The sequence below is a fragment of the Spea bombifrons genome, chromosome 11 (genome assembly GCF_027358695.1).
Source record: "Spea bombifrons isolate aSpeBom1 chromosome 11, aSpeBom1.2.pri, whole genome shotgun sequence".
NCBI lineage: Eukaryota > Metazoa > Chordata > Amphibia > Anura > Pelobatidae > Spea > Spea bombifrons.
The window spans coordinates 28,024,091-28,044,109 of NC_071097.1; the positions used below are offsets into that span (position 1 = coordinate 28,024,091).

Consider the following 20,019-nt stretch of genomic DNA (forward strand, 5'->3'; position numbering starts at 1 on the left):
CACCACAGAAATGTTACAACAGCCATTGTCACAAAGGGTATAAAAAAAAGGGGTTTTCAAAAAGCTCAGTCCTTAAGGGGTTAATGTGATGTTGAAATAAAGACAAACTTTCTTCACATTTTGTTTAAGCCCGACGTAATTGCATAATTGTTTTTATGTAAACATTTTTGTGCGTATTTAAAGATATAACGTATAACAGATGTAGATGAATCTTGAGGATCTCTTTTAAACGATCAGGTGACGGTCGTGCACAATGTTTTTTTTGTTTCCTGGCCGTTTCTTCTAATGCCGTGAGTGAATTGAGCTTCCATTCCGACGTTCAGCTGAGTCAGCTGTCTTACTGCACGCCCATTACAGTACAGACACGCAGTACGGTTTCTCAGTCTCTACCCTTCACTGGATTGAGTGTTTTACGCGCCGTGTCTTCGCTGTCCCTCCCCTTACTATTTGTGGCCATAAAAAGGAATGCGGCTCCTTTTTCAAGTTCGTTCTCAGGTTATGCCAAAGTCCACGGTTCAGTCAATTGAACGTCCGCGTTGGCGACTTGTTGCAGCTGATCTGATGACATAGGAAGATGCATGCTGAAGGCTTGCAATGCTTTATGAAAATTGTGCGGAGTGGCAGGAGGGCTTACTCTCAAATCCCTGGACAGCCGAAACTGAAATATGATGCTGTGATTATTGGAGGAGGTAATTCTGTGTTGGGAACTCGACTGTGTTCTAACTCGTGTCTAAGTCTAGTGTTTTGAAATGCAAAGCAGCGTTGGCAGAATTGCCTGTAGAATTCCAGATAAAAATTCACCTAATCAATACATTTAAATGTATAGCCGTCACCTTACATATGCTGTGATAATAAAGAGCGAGAATAGTTTGTCTACATTATTAGAAGTTTAATAATTCATATCCGATCTGTAGGAGTGATTTGAAAACTGGATAACAAGAAAGTGAATTGGTTGCTAGGCACCTCCTGCACCTAATACTCCGGTGGTCCGGCAGGTGGGAACATTAGGATAGAAATCCCCCTTTCTCCCTTGCAGGTTCAAAGTAAGGTTCTGCATACTTCTGGGCTGCTTAGCAGGATAACTGTCAATCTCGCTGAAAGGGGTGGGGTTTACTCTCCCTGTAGAGCACATCATATAGAAACAGCCTATGGGTAAGGTGGAGGCTGTTTTCCACCCCAGGCCTAACTTCAGCCAACGTCATTTTACTGAGCTGCGAGTAAAATGAACATAGCTTCTACTTTAAATAGGGTTTGGTTGACAAAATCAATCAGTGTTACATCCACGGAGGGCACATTTTCCCAATAAACTTCCAGTTTATAACATGAGTTACTACAGCTGATGGATATACGGTAGATTCCTGATAAGGTTCGTTGACATCAACTGGCATTTCAGGAAATATGTCAGATTATTTATTTATGTACACTGAAATTATCTGTCAGAATGAAACTGCAATTCAGTGACCTTTATCTTAGTGTACAGTCCCAGGTCCTCCTTCACTGTCTATTCAGACGTTTTCAGTCACCACCACGCTCAGTGGCCTACTAAAGCCCCTTTTGCCGCCATAATGTCATAGGACTATAGAGTAGAAAACAAAAAATAGTGCAGTATTCGCATTAATAAGCAGCGTGAAATTACCTCTCAATCAATAGCATAACTAAAAAAATGTTTTCCCTTTTTCTGAGAAGTTGTTAGCCCTTTGAAGGTCTCGTTCCACATATTCTCTGACTTTAAAACACTTAGAAATATATGTTGCATTAGAAACCATTCCTAGTACTGCTGAATGTCCAAACCATTCCTGCTAGGAATAACTATTTCATCCAGGGGTGAATCTATGGTTAGTAGTCTTTTATGCCCCCGTAACACATTCACACACATATACACAAACCTGCTCTAACACCCACTTATACACTTAGGGATACATGCACACGCTATCCACCTATGTCTTCTCTCTCTCTCATGCCACTAACCCCTCACAACATGCTGACACACACCCAAGCAAGCACCATAAACTCAGATATTCTAACACCAAGCAGTAACACATCCATGCTAACAGGATACATTCACAGGATGAAACACTATATTCTCACACCCACTAACTACACACTAACACACACACTATTACCATACAGTAAAACTCACTTAGTCTAACACCATACATTTGAACACACACACTCCTACATTATACAGTTACACACAAACATATTTTACAACCCCATACACTAGCACCACACACTCGCTCACTCTAACACCATACATTATTACCTTATACATGCATACTCTCTCTCTTTCCTCGCACTATTTGTGCAGCTGCTGGCCTGCTACCATGGGGTCATTTAACACAGGTCCCAGTGGATGCCTCAGTTACCAGGGTGCTCACCTCCAGCTCCTGTCAATGTGCTTGCATCATGTCAACTTCTGTTACATTCATGATTTTTGCCAGGAACACTTAACTGTCATTTTACATAAAAGTGGGGTTTTTATAGGTTTCTGACACAAAAAAAAATGAAAAAAGGCTTCTTAACAGTGTCTATGTTCTTTTTTTATGTGATTAAAAAGGGAAAAAATAAAATGGCAGATATAAAGTTTATTTGCTTAACATAATCGAGAGATAATCGAGAGTGAAACTAATGTTTTATCTAAGTGGAAAACAGTGGGATGGCTAATTAAGAGATAACCAACACAAACCTTATATATGATTCAGACTTCAGCCTGAAATAATTGCGATCTGTTATGATGAAGGAACATCATTGATTATATTAACAGCACTATATCCATTTCAAACAACAACGCATTTGTATCCCCACTTGAACGTGAGAACATTGTTTCACAAGTTTGTCCTCCAATCATTATTCTGTTTTTCATGCTCTTTTAGGACACAATGGATTGGTGGCGGTAAGTTGTGATTTTAACTACTGTACACGCTGTACATTTTTTCTTGGTACTGGAAATAAAGTTACGGCGTCTATATTATGTGCTGACCACATCCAACCCATCTGTACATCCAACCAATAACGCAGTTTGCCTATGCTATAGAAATTACCGTATTAACTTTGTTTGTCCCCCACATGTACGTTATTCTAGACCATACAGCAGAAAGATGGTTGTCTTAGTAATCTAGGACAACAGAATAATTCTGCCATTAAAGAAAAAAGACAACTTTAAATACTCATGCAGATGGCTACCCTTTAGCTCTACACAGAGTAAGCAGAGATTGTCTTGTTTCATAATACACGTAACATTTCCGCTCACCGACTTCACTTTGTATTACGAAGGAACAACCCCACTAACCCAGTTGGCTCTTGCTGCAAGAAGGGTTGAGCTGGCCCTACATAGTTAATGCGGGGAGATTTCTCCAACATTATCTTCTAGATTTAACTATGACTTAAGTTGGATCAGCTTAGCATGGCCAGTAGGAAAAAGTCAATGGAGTTGGCTTGTTATAATGCATAAAAAATGCAGAAAGCCAAAATGTCCTCTTCTGAAGACATATATGTGGGACTGATCTTTAAAGGAAGAGCAGTTGCAGGAGTACACCCTATGTCCCAAGTGTCTTTAAGATCAAAGTTCTATTTACGTTTGTGTTCTGATGCTTAAACCCCTAGGCAGCTTATCTACAAAGATCTGGGGTGAACACAGTGGTCCTTGAACGGCGGCAAGTGGTCGGTGGAGCTGCAGTTACAGAGGAGATCATCCCAGGTGAACATGTTTAACCTCCGTGTCTTAACGCACGTTTCAAATCTCTTCTCTCCAAAGGAAACCTCTGTAGATGTCTAGAGAACAATATGTTTCTGACAGGCCATTATTAATAAAATAAAGTACGTCAGTTTGTGTTCAAGGAGAAATGTAACATTACCCATCTGTTTCCCTCAATGGAAATATACACATAAGTCTCATAATGGGGTCCTTATCAGCTGTCAAAGGAAACATTTTTCTTTATCCTTAAAATCTCGGTCTCCCTAAACTGTTGTCTTCTCGCATTACCTCGTGCAGATTCATCTTCTTAATTAGAAAGGATAAAGCTATCAAAACCTGTTTTGAATAATGATTGGACACACAAATAAGAAAACGGATGTGTTTTGTAAGAATTGGCTAGGTAATGGTTACATGTGGACAGATTAGAATTGAAATGCCTTGTCAGGATGTCTGGAATTCGAGGTAATGAACTTGGAATGGTTAAGGATCTGAATTTGCATCCACAATAATTAGATTCCAACAATAAGGATATTGTATCATAATAGGTTCTTTGTATAATTAAGTATACGTTTACTGTGTATTCATAAGACTTTCTCACTGGGACATTCTCCTCTTAAAGTGCCAAGAAGATTCTTTTGAAGAAGCCAAAACGAAATGTCCCAAACCTTTATCACTTGCAAGCTGCTTTCTTGGGGCAACCAGCACTGCCTGCTTGTGACTGTAACCCGGTCGCCGACTGTGATCTGGTCGCTTATTATGATCTGGTCTGCTTCTCTAGGTCCCCTCTGCCATTTGGGAGGCGAAGCGATTGATCTTCACTGCAGAAGTCTTTTTGAATTAAGGCTATCAATTATCACGCTTTATATTTGCTGCCAATAATTAATTTGTATGAGGCATTAAACTGTGACATAACATTGGGTTAATTTGTCATAGACGAAGCATATTTTGTCTCATTCATTCTGCTGTACAATATATTATAAATATATGAAAGGATGAATAATAAATAAATAATATAATATATAATAATTTCTAAAATAAAATATACATATTTTTTTTTGGTAGGCTTTAAATTCTCTAGAGCGTCGTACTTGCTCAGTCTCTTGCGGCCCCAGATATACAAGGATCTAGAGCTAAAGGTGTGTTGGATCTTTTTTCTTCTATTTCCTCATATTTAAGTTAGTGTAGAAGATGACAAACCAAACGGTATAATGCATGTTTGCTACCAGTAACTAATTTGTATGAGATGTACAGAATGGTATAGATCAGATAACATTGCATGCATAGAATATCCTCTTAATTGCTACATGCCTGAGCCTGGATTTTAAATATCACATTTTGCTTTTAGTTGCTTGTTCTGAGATAGGAAGACATTAAACATCTGCATGATTGTGCTATTCAAACCAGGTCAGGTGGTTTGGAACAAGATCTGCTCAAACTACTTTGCAATTTAAATCTATTTAATAGGGATTTGATTCCTAGATGCGTTCCACAGATGAAAACCTAAAATTTACATGAATCTGTTTAAAGACGTAAATCCACTGTACGGGGTCAAGATGGGGGCAGCCAAATGGAGCATATTCTGTACTTTATTTATGGTTCAAAATAGTTTTAGGTGAAATTATGTAGTGCTATAACCATTCCTGGGTACTCTCTGTGTTTGGTCTTTAGGGTATTAGAGCGGATTGCTTGGCCTTGACTTGGGTGTTTTGTTGTCTGTGGTTGGGGGGGGTATGGTGTTTGGCTCTACCTGTTTAGTGCATGGTGGGACAAACCTCACCCACATGTAGGGATCAGACCCCCCTATGGGTCGCTGCTCAATTGGGCTTTTACAAGGGACATCTCTCATCTCCCCAACTAGCCCATTATACTATGGAGGCCATGTTGAGTCAGCACAGCCTCCATATGAACACCTATGAACTGAAAACCTCAAAGCTGCTTTTGCCAATACAGTTTGAAACGTACATTTGGACATATTGGGGGACATGCTGAAACTCCTCAGTATAAAAAAGAAGTTGAAAGTATTTCAAAGTATTTGTGTCATTTTCAATATATAATCTCTCAATCATTTTACATCCAGAAACATGGTTTAAAAATATATTTTCGAAACCCTCACTCGTTTACCCCACTACTAGAAGATATTAATGGACAACGGCCGAGGTCTCTTGTTTTGGGCTCAGATATGACAGAAAACCAGAAACAGATTGCACAGTTTTCTGAAAAAGATGCAAAGGTGAGACTTTGTCCTGTAAGTCCTACCCCCAAAAAATTATAATCATCATCCACACATTCAGTGATGAGAATTTGCAATTAATGTGTATTCTCCATTAGTGTTTAATGGTTTGTAATGGGGAGATTTCAATTTAATGAACCGTTAGGGTGTTTTTTTTACATTCAATGTCAATATGTGACTTTAATTTAGTTTCTGTTCTCCAAGGCATACCCAGAATATGAGGATTTTATGAATCGCTTGGTGGCAGCCATTGACCCTCTTCTGGACTCCTCTCCTGTAGACACCGTAGCCATGGTCCAGGGATCAATTCTCCAAAAACTAAAGTCATTTAAAACACTCCGACCGCTACTTAAAGCAGGTGACATGCTTTGTTTAATAAATCTCTAGGGACATTTGACGGAAGATCTGGGAAATGGGTCCATAAAAATAAATCATAGTCTTATAGTTATGCTATCATTTTAAATCGCCATTTATTTTCATTGCCCCTTGTTTTAACAGTGCTATGGAATCCGCTGGCACTAAATAAATAAATGTAACGTGTATCATTGCTATGTAACAAATTGACGTTTAGTACTAAAGGCTACAGGGATGGAAATTATCATATGTAAGAAAAAGATCTCAAAGTATCTGCATTTTTTCAATTTTGTGCATAGTGTTTATTTTTCTACAATGTACATTTTTGAGTTAATATACTGGATTTATTTTTGTACACATTGGAGACATTGCATTTCTTTGAATGTTTCATTCCTCTCATATTCTTTATCTTACTAGGATTAACACTGGGTAGCGATCTTCCTAAATACTACGAAGTCCTCACGGCTCCAATATCAAAGGTAAGTGACTGTTTGCAACTCATTTGGGAGGCATAAAATCAAGGAAATACACACAATGTATTAAATACACAAATTTATACAAAACAAAACAAAATTAGTAAAATTCTGCATATGCAACACTTACATTTCTATACAGGAAATAAAAAAGATGAAACAATGTGTATAATTAACTGATGGTGATTAATTAGAAATGTATGGCATTTTGCTTACTAATGTTTCTGGTTATTTTCTAAGGTTCTGGATCACTGGTTCGAGTCGGAACCCTTAAAGTGCACATTAGCTACAGATGCTGTGATTGGAGCGATGGCAAGCCCGGCAACACCAGGAAGCGGGTGTGTAGAACATGTTTTTGTATATCACATTTTTTACAATGGTCCCACAGATCTCATAGCCCATCTAGTTTGCCAACTTTTCCTGCTATTGAGACTCTATCCTTATTCTCTCCCAGGAATGTCTCAATTTCCTCACTGTAAAATATAAGTATATTATATTAAGAAATATTTCTTTTTCCATGGAGCTTTTATGTCTTCCCGTTATTGATAAATAACATATTTTTAATGGCCAACCTATGAATGTTTTTAAGTGAAGGACTGGACAGGATGAACTGCAACTGCAACTAAATAAATAGAGCTTGCTGAACAAAGGAATTACAAGTAAATGTCATACCAATTTAAAGATCATCACTAGAATGTGATTCTCATGTTACAGGCGAGGGAAATCAACAATGGGGGTTACTTAAGGGTTCACAATTGGCCTTCGTGGTCATTGAGTAATATCAATAATAGTTTAGAAGCATGAAACTTGAATGAATGGAACAATTCCAGGAATAATATTCCCTCTTTGGAATCATGTTCTCATTCATCACCTTGTACCTTGAATGACAGCATTCCGTTTCTATGGAATAATAACTCTAGAGTTATAATTGTGTTGCATTCCGTGGAACATGTGGCTTAAACAAAAAAATCTCAAGAATTCAAAGTGTGCTTGATAATATTATGAACTATGTAAGGAACAGGTTGAGGGAATGGCTGTTTTGGCTGTTTGAGAATATCAGCATATGCATGACTCACTGTGAAGGAATGACCACAATGGTACCTCTGCTTCTTTACATTAGGCAACTGTACATGTGCGTGGAAATGGAACAAAGGGGAGGTGTATGGAAGGGATGGTAACATTCAGCCTGGGGGTGAAGGAGGCATGTCCAGCCGGGTGGCCCAGTAAAACAAAGCAGCCTAAAAGAAAAATCTTCTTAAACCCCTTGTTATGCTTAATCCTGTAGTGGCTATATTTGGGATAGCAAGTAAAACACATGAAAACTTCAAGCAGCAGCCCCAAATTGTACCCTGTCCTATTTGGTGCTGGCTACCTAGTTCACATATTGTGTTTGAATAAATTCCATTAGCCAGATAATCTTTGGGATATATTAGTTTACTGGATTATTTAGCCGGGTTTTGCAGGGCTAATACTGATGGTTAAATCAAACTCAAATCTTTTGAACCTCTTTAGATCTAAGGCTATTCCCTCACTTCTGTCTTCCAGGTATGTCTTGCTGCATCATGTCATGGGGGAGCTGGAGGGGAAGAAAGGATCCTGGGGATATGTAGAAGGAGGAATGGGCATGGTTTCAAATGCCATTGCCAAATCTGCAATGGCATTAGGCGCAGAAATTTACACAGACAAGGTATGTTTATATAGCACCAGCAGATTCCATAGCGCTGTTACAACAGGGGACAGTGAAAATATTTAAAAATGTTTAACAAAGAAAACTGGTAATTGACAGTAACATTAAACACATATTAAGACATATTGGTTCTTGCAAGCTTACAATCTAATGGGTGAATTGAGACAATGCAAGAGAACTGCTTGCATGAGGATGACGTGTTTGTGACCAAGGGATATTTGATGAACTCGGTGGCGTTAAGATCTCACAAGTCAGGATGGCTTCTTTAGGATGCAGTTGAAGTATATTAGGTGGCTAGTTTTTTTTAGTGACTATTTAAAGCTGCAGTGAGCAGGAGGGAGTCTCACAGAACAGGGTAGGGAATTCCAGAGATAAGATGCAGCATGAATGAAAGCCGGGATATGTGAATGGAAAGAACTAATAGCGGTTGAATATAGAGACAAAAGTTGTGGGAAGAATGAAGAGGGCAGTTACAAGGGTGTAATTACTCAAATTTGAAGTATAGTTGCATATTTAGGAATCCTAAATCATCAGAACATGTTTGTTGTTCTAATTAAACTTATTTTTCCCAGACAGTGGAACAGATCCTGGTGGATAGCAATGGAACAGCTTATGGTGTAGTCTTAACAGATGGGACAGAAGTACATAGCAGGATGGTCCTGTCCAATGCCACCCCTCATCACACATATTTAAATCTAACTCCAAAGGTAGGATGCGTTCAGGAAAACCTTCAACAACACAATCAGTCAATATGACCTTAGTTAAACTGGGATACTTATAGAATATTAAATACAAGAAAATGTGTAATTGGAGAGTATATAGTGATAGATAGATAGATAGATGGATAGATAGATAGATAGATAGATAGATAGATAGATAGATAGATAGATAGATAGATAGATAGATAGATAGAGCGATAGAGTGATAGATAGACAGACAGGTTGATACACACCAAGGGCCACCTGTTCTGTATCAGAATTTTGCTACATTTGAACCATAACATTTGAAGCATAATACTTTTGGAAATAGTTGCCTATAGAGCTTAACTCGCAGAATCACAAGTTCTTAAAACGGCAGATAGTTAAATTAATCTTACAACCCAAGGTTATCTTATACTGTCCCACAGGTCAACATTATCTGGCCATTGCCATTTAAATCACATCTAAAGCTCTGTACATACCGTAGGAACATCCCTCTGATTAATTGGCTCAAAGACAAATATTAATGCTGGCAGCACAAGAATTCAATTATTTCCTCATGGAGAATGTAGTTAAACCTGATTCATGTGACTACTGTACCAGTAATGTCTATGAGATTCTGGCTTGTCCAAATCACTTGATGACCATTAAGATGATTAAGTTACTCAATTGGTGCAGATCGTATGCTTTCTTTTAAACTATATTTTAGGAACAATTGCCAGCAGATTTTATCACAATGATTTCACAGTTTGATGCCAAGTCCCCAGTTACCAAAATAAATGGTAGGTACAACAAGACTTAATTACAGTAATCAGTTAATGAAAGCAGATATATGCTCCTTAACTAGCAATGTCATTTAAGCTGTGGGGTGATCAATTCAAGTGAGCTGCAATAAATAGCTCACTTGTCCTAACTGGATACAAATCTGTATGTTATGTTTGGATGTATGCATAATATAATGTACAAGAAGCATTTGTTAATGTTTGTTGTTTTTCCATAGTATACATCGAATTAGAAGGTGTTACACATTTGTAGACCTCAATTTCTTTAACTCAGGGGTCTTCTTTAACAAATTCATACATTTTAGGATTGCCAAGAAAAATGCCACAGTGACACTATTTATAGGATCAAAATGTAATCTATTTGTTGTTTTGGCCATATTACTTTATTACTTTATAACTTTTTGGGGCAATGAATTCTATCCCCTAGCCATTCAGTTCGGCCGACAATTCGGGAATCAAATTTGTTGCTTGGTGCCCACATTCACTCTCACTCTCTTACACTCTCATTCTTGTTCACGCTCTCTAGATGTTTTCCTACCTTATCTGACCCACTTCCACTTCTGCCAACCACTTCTGCCAACCACTTCTGCTTCCCCATGTTCTTCTATCCTCTCCTTTCTATTCTCTCGTCTCTTCTATCTTTAATCTGTTAACTTCTTCATCCTCCATTCATCTCTGTGGACATAACACAGGACGAACTTCCACCTAAATGGCAGCGCTTATGGTGACGTCCTCTGACCGATCCACCAATTGGGGAAGAGGGCTTTACCGAAACAAACAACGGCATTTAGCCCTCAAGTGAACCGAGGGCAAAATGTCAGCCTTGTGGTGACGTCCTCTTTCCTGATTGGAGGATTGGGGAGGACGTCACCACAAGCTCCTCTGTTTTGGTGGAATTTCCCACTGAGTTATGACCATGGAGATGCAGATGAAGAAAGACGATAAAATGGAGAAGAGAAAAGAGAAGAAAAAGAACACACGGAAGTGGTCAGCAAACGCGAAAGTGGCCAGGAGAGAAAGTAGGGAAACCTTTATAGAGTGTGAGAGAGAGAGAGAAGCTTTTTGTTCATTTTATTGCGTTCGTGGGGGGGTCTGGCCTCTTTTCGGGGCTTCATACGAGTCGACAAATCCAAGTTTACAAGTGTATTGTCCTCTAATTGTGTCTTATATGCACACAGCATCCGGATGAAGGCAGAGAGCCTAATTGCATATCATTTCCTAATAGTGTCACAGCCATAGTTTACCTTAAAATATTTAGCACAAATAAAATAGTTTTCTTCCCAGAAGCACACTTCGGATGGACGGCCATTTGTGCTCACGGATTTATTTTTCCCTTTTGACTTATAGACTGAGATTTGCGTTTAGAGATATAAGGATGCATTCTTGTGTTGTATAATGATAATATTCTGTGTACTTATCCTCTGTTTTACATACAGTTGCCGTGGACAAGCTACCAAACTTTTTGTCTTTGCCAAATAAAGCCGATGGCAAACCTTTGCCACATCACCAGTGCTCAATCCACCTAAACAGTGAGAAAATGCAACTCCTTAACGATGCTTATGAAGATGCCTGTAGAGGAGAACCCTCCTCCAGGTAAGGCACAAATTAATTTGGAATTCTTGTTTTTTTACACTTCAGGCAACATGTATAAAAGCTTGTGATCCCCTAGTTTTAGATTAAGCCTATAAATCTGCGGGTTCAAATCACTGTGAAATGTGACGTAAACGTACGGCAGTGGGTTTTTATGGAATTTCTAAATCTACTTGTGCGTAAATAACTTTCAGGGAATATGAAGATTAAAAATAAGCAAAGAAGGAGAAACTTTTAAGTCTAGTGATGCCGAATGTTCACTAAAGTGAGCAACCAAGGATGCTGCATGTACTCCTCTCAATCGTTACAGGCCTATGATTGAAATGTGCATTCCTTCATCACTGGACCCCACGCTCGCTCCTCCCGGGTGCCACGTCATTTCAATATTCTCACAATATACTCCATACAGTCTTAGTGGAGACCGTCAATGGAATGACGAGGAGAGGAATCGTTATGCAGATACAGGTACATGGTAGTAGACATTTGTAAATGTTTCCATTCAGAGAAATTGTGTTAGGGCCACCCAAAGTGGGTGTGGCTATATTTATAACCCCTCCCCTTAACAAATATAACACTTCTAATTGCACCCATTTTCTATGGCAATCACACTACCTCTTTGGGCCTCCCAACATGAAAAACATTGCCAACATGCCAGCTACCTAGTATAAAAACATGCGTCAATAAAAACACATCAATGTCCGTATGGATACAAGCTGGTTAAAAAATGGAATTGGTAATAATTACATTATTTTATTCCTTACATTTTTAAACTATATAAGGGACTAAGTAAAGGTAAACAGGTCCCACTGACGAAACAGGAAATACATAATCTATGCAAGCCTTTTTGAACTGCGTATGTCTTTTGGGATACATAAAAGTCCCAAAATACAAGAAAACTGCTAATGGCCTTAGTGCATTTTTCTATTTCACCAACAACATTCCCTTTGTAATGAGCCAAGAACTGCAGTTGATAGTGAAGTAGCAGAAGGTACAGTAATACGTTCAATTAAAGCAGTATAAGAATAATTTCATCATTCATTTTAATGCATGCAGTTGCGTTTCTGCAATATTTATGCCCGTGGATATAACTACTTTTTCAAATTAGGGCTAATTGTATTTAGAGTGCCAGCTGAGCTGAGTGATATGTTGTGTAAGATAAGCCTTTCATCCGCATCTTAATGATGAGGTCCTGTACATTTATGACATCACACAGCTTAAATATATCTTTTAACCCACGTAATGTTACCATGACAAAGTACACACAGGGTCAGTTATACATCTCACACACCCCTTGGTCGGAAAATGGGTGGAGCATAAAACACGGGTGGGGCTAAGTCAGGCGTGCTCAGAGTTCCCTTAAGCCCCATGCCTTTTGGCCCTAGGGACACATCATTTCCCAGTCATTGGCTTAAGACAAGCTCTTATGTACAAACACGCGGAGTGTTTTCTGCAAGGAATTTGGGGTCAGCTTATTTCCCAACAGGGGTGTAAATAGCTATAGGTTTGTCGCCTCCAAATTCACAACTTTTTATTGTAGTTAAATAGAACTTTACAAACATAATCATTGCTCCTTTGGGTGCATCAAGTCACACAGCGTAGAAAATGTATTTCATTTTTCTAGAATAATATCGCTCATAAGTGACAGTCAATTTTTTTTTATCAGCTCATAATGTCCTAAGAATCCTGGTAATATTCTTACCTTATATGGCTTTTCTTTAACAATTGAAATCTGCCAGGGTATCATTTTGTGCCAATATCATTTTCTTCTTCTAGTGTTTGACTGGATAGAAAAATATGCTCCTGGTTTTAAATCGTCTGTGATAGGCAGAGATATTCTCACACCACCCGATCTGGAAAGAATATTTGGACTCTCTGGAGGCGTAAGTAACTTCTGTTTGTTTTTTAAAGCTGGAATCTAGCTGGCAGCAAAAATATAAAAGCCGAACGCTATGATTCTCCATTAAGTAAACAATACCATTGTCTAAGTAACAGCAGTTAGGAGGGAATTAATAATCATTAGCAAAAACAAAAAAAGCTTGTTAAAGTTAGTAAACTGCAATCATCAGCAAAACTATTTAACGACAATTAAGATAATCATTTTTAATGTTGCAAATAAAAAGCGTGAAGAATGATACCATTAATCCATATTTTCAGCCAGTGAGCCGTCGTATAGCATTTAGATACAATGAAATGTTTATTACATTTTTAATTGTATTTTTTTTTATATATTTATTTTTCAACAAGAGGGCTTTTGATGGAATTACTCGAATTTGCAATTGTGCTCATATTTTTGTGCAAAACAGGATAAAGCGTTTGTAAATACAAAGGGGTGACTGTCCTGTTTCTGTTGGACTATAATTCCCACAATCCTCAGCAAGTATTCTGCTTGCCAAAGAATGGCTGAGAATCATGGATAGATACTAACTATATGGTTATTATGACTGCAGGACAGGAGTACTGATAATGACACTTTTTGGTTCACTCACGCTATCGATACAGTATAAACATTGGATACTTTCTTGTTCCTAAGTGAATAGTTGGGCTGTTTATGGGGAGTTACTTTCTCGGTAGGTTACAGATGAGCAGATAAAAACTCCTCCGTGCTTCTACTTCCTTTGCCATGGACAGCAAGAGTTCTATCTGACCATCCTAGACTGAGCTATCACAAAATAAAAAGCTTGTAGAAACAGTAACTTCCATGGTACAAGACGGGCAGCTGGCCCAGGAACTTGGTGAAGGGGCAAGCTTAAGCAACCTGGAGGTGATGCCCATTCCGCTTCCAAAAGTGGATATGATGCCAGCACCAAGAGCCCCAGTTACAGCTCTACTCGGCTTTAACATATTCAAAAAAAGTTAAATAAATCTTCAAATTATTTAAGAAGAAAATTAACTACATTACTCCCTATTTAAAGTGCACTCATCCACCTGAGAAAGTAGTATTTCTTGATGTGCCAATGCCATCAAAGTCCCTGTTGGTGTAATGGTCAGGTGTCCCAACACTTTTGGCCATATTAGTGTATGTTTAATACAGCATGCCTTTTAATAGAAAAGCATCTTTACTTTTCACTATTTACCTTGCGTTGTATTACTTGGCAACATTAGTTTTTTTAATGTACACCTACCTGAGACCTGGCGTGAATAGGGCCCTAGAGGATGCAAGAAGAGTATAACGTTCTTCTACGGATTTCGAGAAATGAAAGTATTTGACTTTATTCTGCTAGGATATTTGGGCTTGCTTCATTAGTTCCGTGTCATGCTTGTGGATACAGAGGCTGTCTGGAATGTTAGACTACAAAGAACACAGACAGGAACAAAAGTTCATTATAGCATTTGGAGAAGAAAGTGATGACTTGCCCATCTTCAGTACGTGCATCCGCGGAATTCTGCGTGGCACGGCAAACGTTGCAGATGAACAAACCAGTTTTACATTTTTATAATTCTTTTCCATTACGAGCAGCTGAGAGAGAGAGGCAGCTCTCGGAAATCTGAGTTCTCGTTTTACTTACACCTACACACAGATGTTTGTGAAATATATACAGATGAAAATTACTTTTGCAGGATAATAATAGCTTATTTAAGAGAATTAACACCTAAATGTGCTGTTCCAGTAAGAGAAGTAGTTATCTGAACTGATTAGTTTATTTAGCGCCAGCAGATTCTATGCCACCATCTCAATAGAGGGACAGTTATAATTAACAATAACATTAACAATGACCACATACAATTAGATGAATAAGTCATACTGGTACCCTGCTCTTAAAAGTTCCCAATCTCTTAAGACGTTGAGGGGAAAAGAGACAGAAAAAGGAGGACTACTTGGGCGGGGATGGTTTGGTGCGGCAAGGGGCTTATAGAAAAGTGGTGTGGAGATCTCCGTGGTGGGACGGGTGGATGGTTTCTTCAGGCTTCTGCAGGTTGAACGTATTAGGGGGGTTGTATGCTTTTTTGAATCGGTAGGTTTTTAATTACCATTTTAAGTTATGGGAGTATGGGAAGGTCTGAGAAAATCATGTAGAAAATGCTAAAGAATAGGTACAGTGCGGGTAAAATCCTGGATGCACGGGTAGGAAGAGATGATAACGGTAGAAGAGAAAAGCAAGTTCTGGAAAGGGCAAAGAGGGCTAGAAAGAGAGTATTTGGAGATAAGAGCAGACATATAGGGGTCACTATTTTGTTAAAGGTTCTGGGTTGAAGGTTAAGAGATAAAGTTTAATTCTGGGGAGTGAATGGAGGGTCTTGCACAGTAGGGTAGCAGATGAAGAGCGATGGGATAAGACAATTAGCCTGGGAGAGGTGTTCAGAGTGGATGAAGGAGCCCAGTTGGTACGGAGTTGCAATCATCCAGATGGAATATCACAAGGGAATGAATTGGTATTCTAGCAGTGTCTGTCTCAAGTTGGAGCAAATTTACAGATGAAGGAGGCAGGATTTGGTGAACAACTGGATATGAGGGTGGAGATGAGAGCGGAATCAAGTTCGTCAAACTAAGAACTAAATAAAAATCAGATGATATGATACATTTAGATATAGTTATAATATATGCATTTTGTTTTCTACCCCAGAATGTTGGAAATGTCTCATATGGATTCATGTCTGTACTTATATCAACAGAACATTTTTCATGGCAGTATGTCACTGGATCAGCTATATTTTGCCCGACCAATACCACAATTTTCAAATTATAGGTCACCCATCCAAGGTCTGTATTTGTGTGGCAGTGGAGCACATCCAGGTATGCAAACTTTTAAATGTTGTTGCCTTATATACTTGTTATACAAAATACTTATTTAACGATTGGGTGCTATGAGCAATGCTTTGACACCTCTAGATGATAAGAGAAACAACAAACCATCTACTCTGCTTATTGTTTATGGAATTGTAGCTGTGTCCAGTCCTTTTGATAGAAGTTCTTTTTTAGGACATAGTTTTGCAACATTATACTGTTGCATTATAGATTGGTGTAAGTTATTTTGTCATACAGGTTACAGTAACATCAGATAAAACATATCAGAAAGAGGATGTTGAGGTTTCTCAACTGGTGGGGGGCAGGATAAAGTGCAACGTTTCCAATGCCATTCCTAAAAGTTATCTTACTCTTTTTTTAAAATGTATGCATGATGAAGGGCCATCCCTGGCGAATGTCTCTCCAAGAAGGGTTGAGTTGGCCCTTCATAATGCGTAGTTAAGTCAGTGAGGTGACACTAAAGAAACCTTGCTGATCATTCATGATGTAAAGTGAAGTCAGGGAGATGAAACTGCAATTCTCCTGCCAACTAAGGGAAAGGCTTACAACATTCTGTCCAGGGGGCAATCCCAGCCGGTTGGTGCAGTAATAATGAAATATAAAGAATATTTTGGAAGCAGGATGCCCATTGTATAATATTCAGCCTTGCAAGGAAACAAGTAAAAGCACTTGACGCGTTTCGCATCAAGCGATTTCACTTGCAGTTCTTACGCTAACACCCAGAGCAGTCCATGCACGCAGCTGCATGCTATTTTTTTTTCTCTCATGTTGTGTGTGGCTGGGCATAACCAGTTGATGTCGGCCAGCGGCACACCAGGCAAATGTCGGGCCTGCCAGATGGCGAGCCTGGGCTTGTAGCAGGTAGTGTATGTAGCAGGTAGGTAAGAACTGGTGAGGTGAGAGCTAACAAACAATCACTGTCCCCTTAGGCCTGCTCTGCACAGCCCCCTGGACCCTGCCTCTTTTAATAAATGTTATGGTTTTCAAATAGGAGCCAAAATAAATCAATATGTTTCTGAAAATATATATATATTTTTTTTATTGGTTTGGCAATAAATGTGCATATGTTTAGGAGAGACTGTTTTTATCAAATAGCTTTCTTAAATCCTGAATTATTGCGTGTTCTTGGGTACAGGTCTAAGGACCACTGAGTACTGTTATATCATAATATCGCCCGGTACTTTGACCCCGCCACTGTCTATAAGTACTTAATGTGACATTGCTTTGTAATTAGTCATTTCCTTGCTAAGCCCATACATTGTCGTGACTGCAGTGTCATTACTGTCATTGTGACCGATGCATGGATTGTAAACATTGATTACTTCTCTAAAAAGCTGTATAAGTTATACATCACTTTGGGTAAACAGGCATTACTCCCATTAGCTATGTACATAATAGTAGGGTGAGATCACAATATTATGTATCTATTGAGCAACAGGGAGTGTGCAGGGCAATGCATAGCAAGTATACAATATAGTATTTCATATTCATGAACGTTTACCCGTAATGTTGCATTGTTATGTACTTTCTGTACAACTCTTTTAAGAAAACGTTAAATCACAATTTATCCGAGGCAGAGGATTCCCAAGAACCACATTCTGCAAATGTCACCTTCGTGTGAATCCAATTATTCATATTTAACAGGTGACAGCTACACCGATATTGGAAGGAAAGACACAAAGTGCAGGAATGGTGATAAAAGCTATGGGGCTTTCCCTTACACCGTGTTCTAAAAATCTGTCATTGCGTGCTGCTGAGACTCAATAGCAAAGGCTTGAGTGACAAGACATGGTGTTGGGATTGACCAAGGGGGCTAAACCCCAAGTCTTAAAATTTTTTTCCCAATTTAAAAATATACGATACATTAGGTGATGTTTATGGGATAGTTCATGTCTGAAATGCTTTCGTCAGTGAAGACCTTAGGGGATAACTGTTGGATTTTTGTATGAAAACTATCACTCAGCTTAGACTGCCTTGAGGTTTTGTGGATAGGCCATTAAAATGTCTATAATGTTTGTTATAGTGTGGTTCATGAATACATGTATCTAGTGTAAGGTCAAGTGTTGGCCTGTATGGAGATTTTTCAGACTTGCCAATATTTTATCAATTATTAACTTAAAAGGAATGACTTGCAAGGAAAATACAGTTCTACCAAAAAAGGACCAGAAGGTTGAACACTGTCTGGGCCTTATCAGCAGAAGAGGGTTGGCAAGGGTGGCAGCAGCCCCCCCTGGGTTGGTATGATTTAAGGATTCTAGACCACTAATTTTGTACTCTTCTGTAGCACTTTTGAGTGTTTTTTTTTTTTTTAGCAATTCCAGAGTAGCCGCCGGTGTGTCTAACTTAAGAAGGGATTTAGGTAGCATTACCATGGTAACTGGATGCTATTGTGGATTTTCTATACATTGCCTTTCTGTTGGTGCTATATCAGTGAGACAATAATGACAACTTTCATGTCCAAAAATGAAAGCAGAAAAAAGTATATACAGTGGTATGAAAAGGAAAGTACACAGTCTTTGAATTTTATGTGATTACATATCAGCACATAATAACAATCATCTGTTCCTTAGTAGGCCCAAAAATTAGGCAGATATAACCTCAAATGATTAACAGCACATTACATATTACACCGTGTCATGATTTATTCAACAAAAATAAAGCCAAAATGGAGAAGCCATGTGTGAAAAATTAAGTATACGTTATGATTTAAATAGATTGTAAAACCACCTTTAGCAGCAATAACTTGAAGTCATCATTTTCTATATGTCTCAGTCTCTCACATCGTCGTGGAGGAATTTTGGCTTTTTTTTTTATATGTAAATCATGACACAGTGTTGTATTTACTTAATTTTTAGACCTGCTAACATGATTGTTATTGTTACGTCCTGATACATAAAACCATAGAATTTAAAGAGGGTATACGTTTGTTTTCACACGACTGTAGCTCTCAATGACAAATAATTGACAAATCCACCCAAGAAACAGATTTATGTGGAAATGAGCAGTGCCGTGCTCAGGGAGCTCACAGATGCAAAGATTGCATTTTTTGTTATGTTTGCAGTTTTGATGTTACAAAAGAGGAACCTTCTATAACGTATTGCATATTAAAGTACTCTGTGAATAACACTAACCCTCTGTGAGTACTTTAACATGCATTCTCTCAAAATGAAAAAACTTACCTGACACTGAATTTGCAGCCATTCTACAAAATCGTCTTTCTTCTTCCATGATCTCCCCAACCAGTCCTGCTTAACCCTTGTGGTACCTGCGTGTCAGTGCACCCCTCGTACTCCTCTGGACATGGCCCCCATTGAGGTGGCCAGTCTGGCCCTGACCATGGTTACTTAAAGTACTAGGTATGGCTAGAACAAACTTGATGACCCAATGGATTAAATTAGCTTTTTGACAATCAATAAAATATATATTCTGTCTGGACTAAACATCAAGTTATTAGTACGTGCACAATCAATAATAATAATAATTAAACATTTGTTGTGACTCATAATTAAATGAGCTCTTTCTTCTCTTCCGTTCAGGAGGCGGCGTGATGGGAGCATCAGGACGCAATGCAGCTTTAGTCGCTCTGGAACACCTTAAGCGTGCTGTTTCCTAGGATGGGATTAGTATTTCAATCAGCAGGATGTGAAAATGAATTGTTTTGTGTTAAAGGTCACCATAAAACTGAAATCATTAGTCGGGTCTTATTCCATTTATGTATGTTTTCTATATGATGACAAATAACAGATATTTCCTATTGCATTGTTTGT

General features: G+C 38.5%; 1 protein-coding gene across 1 annotated transcript; it reads left to right on the top strand.

Annotated features, from left to right (window-relative positions):
• Positions 1-346: 346 nt before the first annotated feature.
• Positions 347-19,939, top strand: PYROXD2 (pyridine nucleotide-disulphide oxidoreductase domain 2). The gene is made up of 16 exons (XM_053450188.1): positions 347-689; positions 2,874-2,893; positions 3,604-3,697; positions 4,757-4,830; positions 5,772-5,924; positions 6,129-6,282; positions 6,696-6,757; positions 6,992-7,089; positions 8,297-8,438; positions 9,011-9,145; positions 9,846-9,918; positions 11,355-11,511; positions 11,819-11,973; positions 13,282-13,388; positions 16,120-16,240; positions 19,789-19,939. The coding sequence occupies exons 1-16, from the start codon at positions 575-577 to the stop codon at positions 19,863-19,865; spliced, it is 1,737 nt and encodes a 578-aa protein (XP_053306163.1). The 5' UTR covers positions 347-574; the 3' UTR covers positions 19,866-19,939.
• Positions 19,940-20,019: the final 80 nt, after the last annotated feature.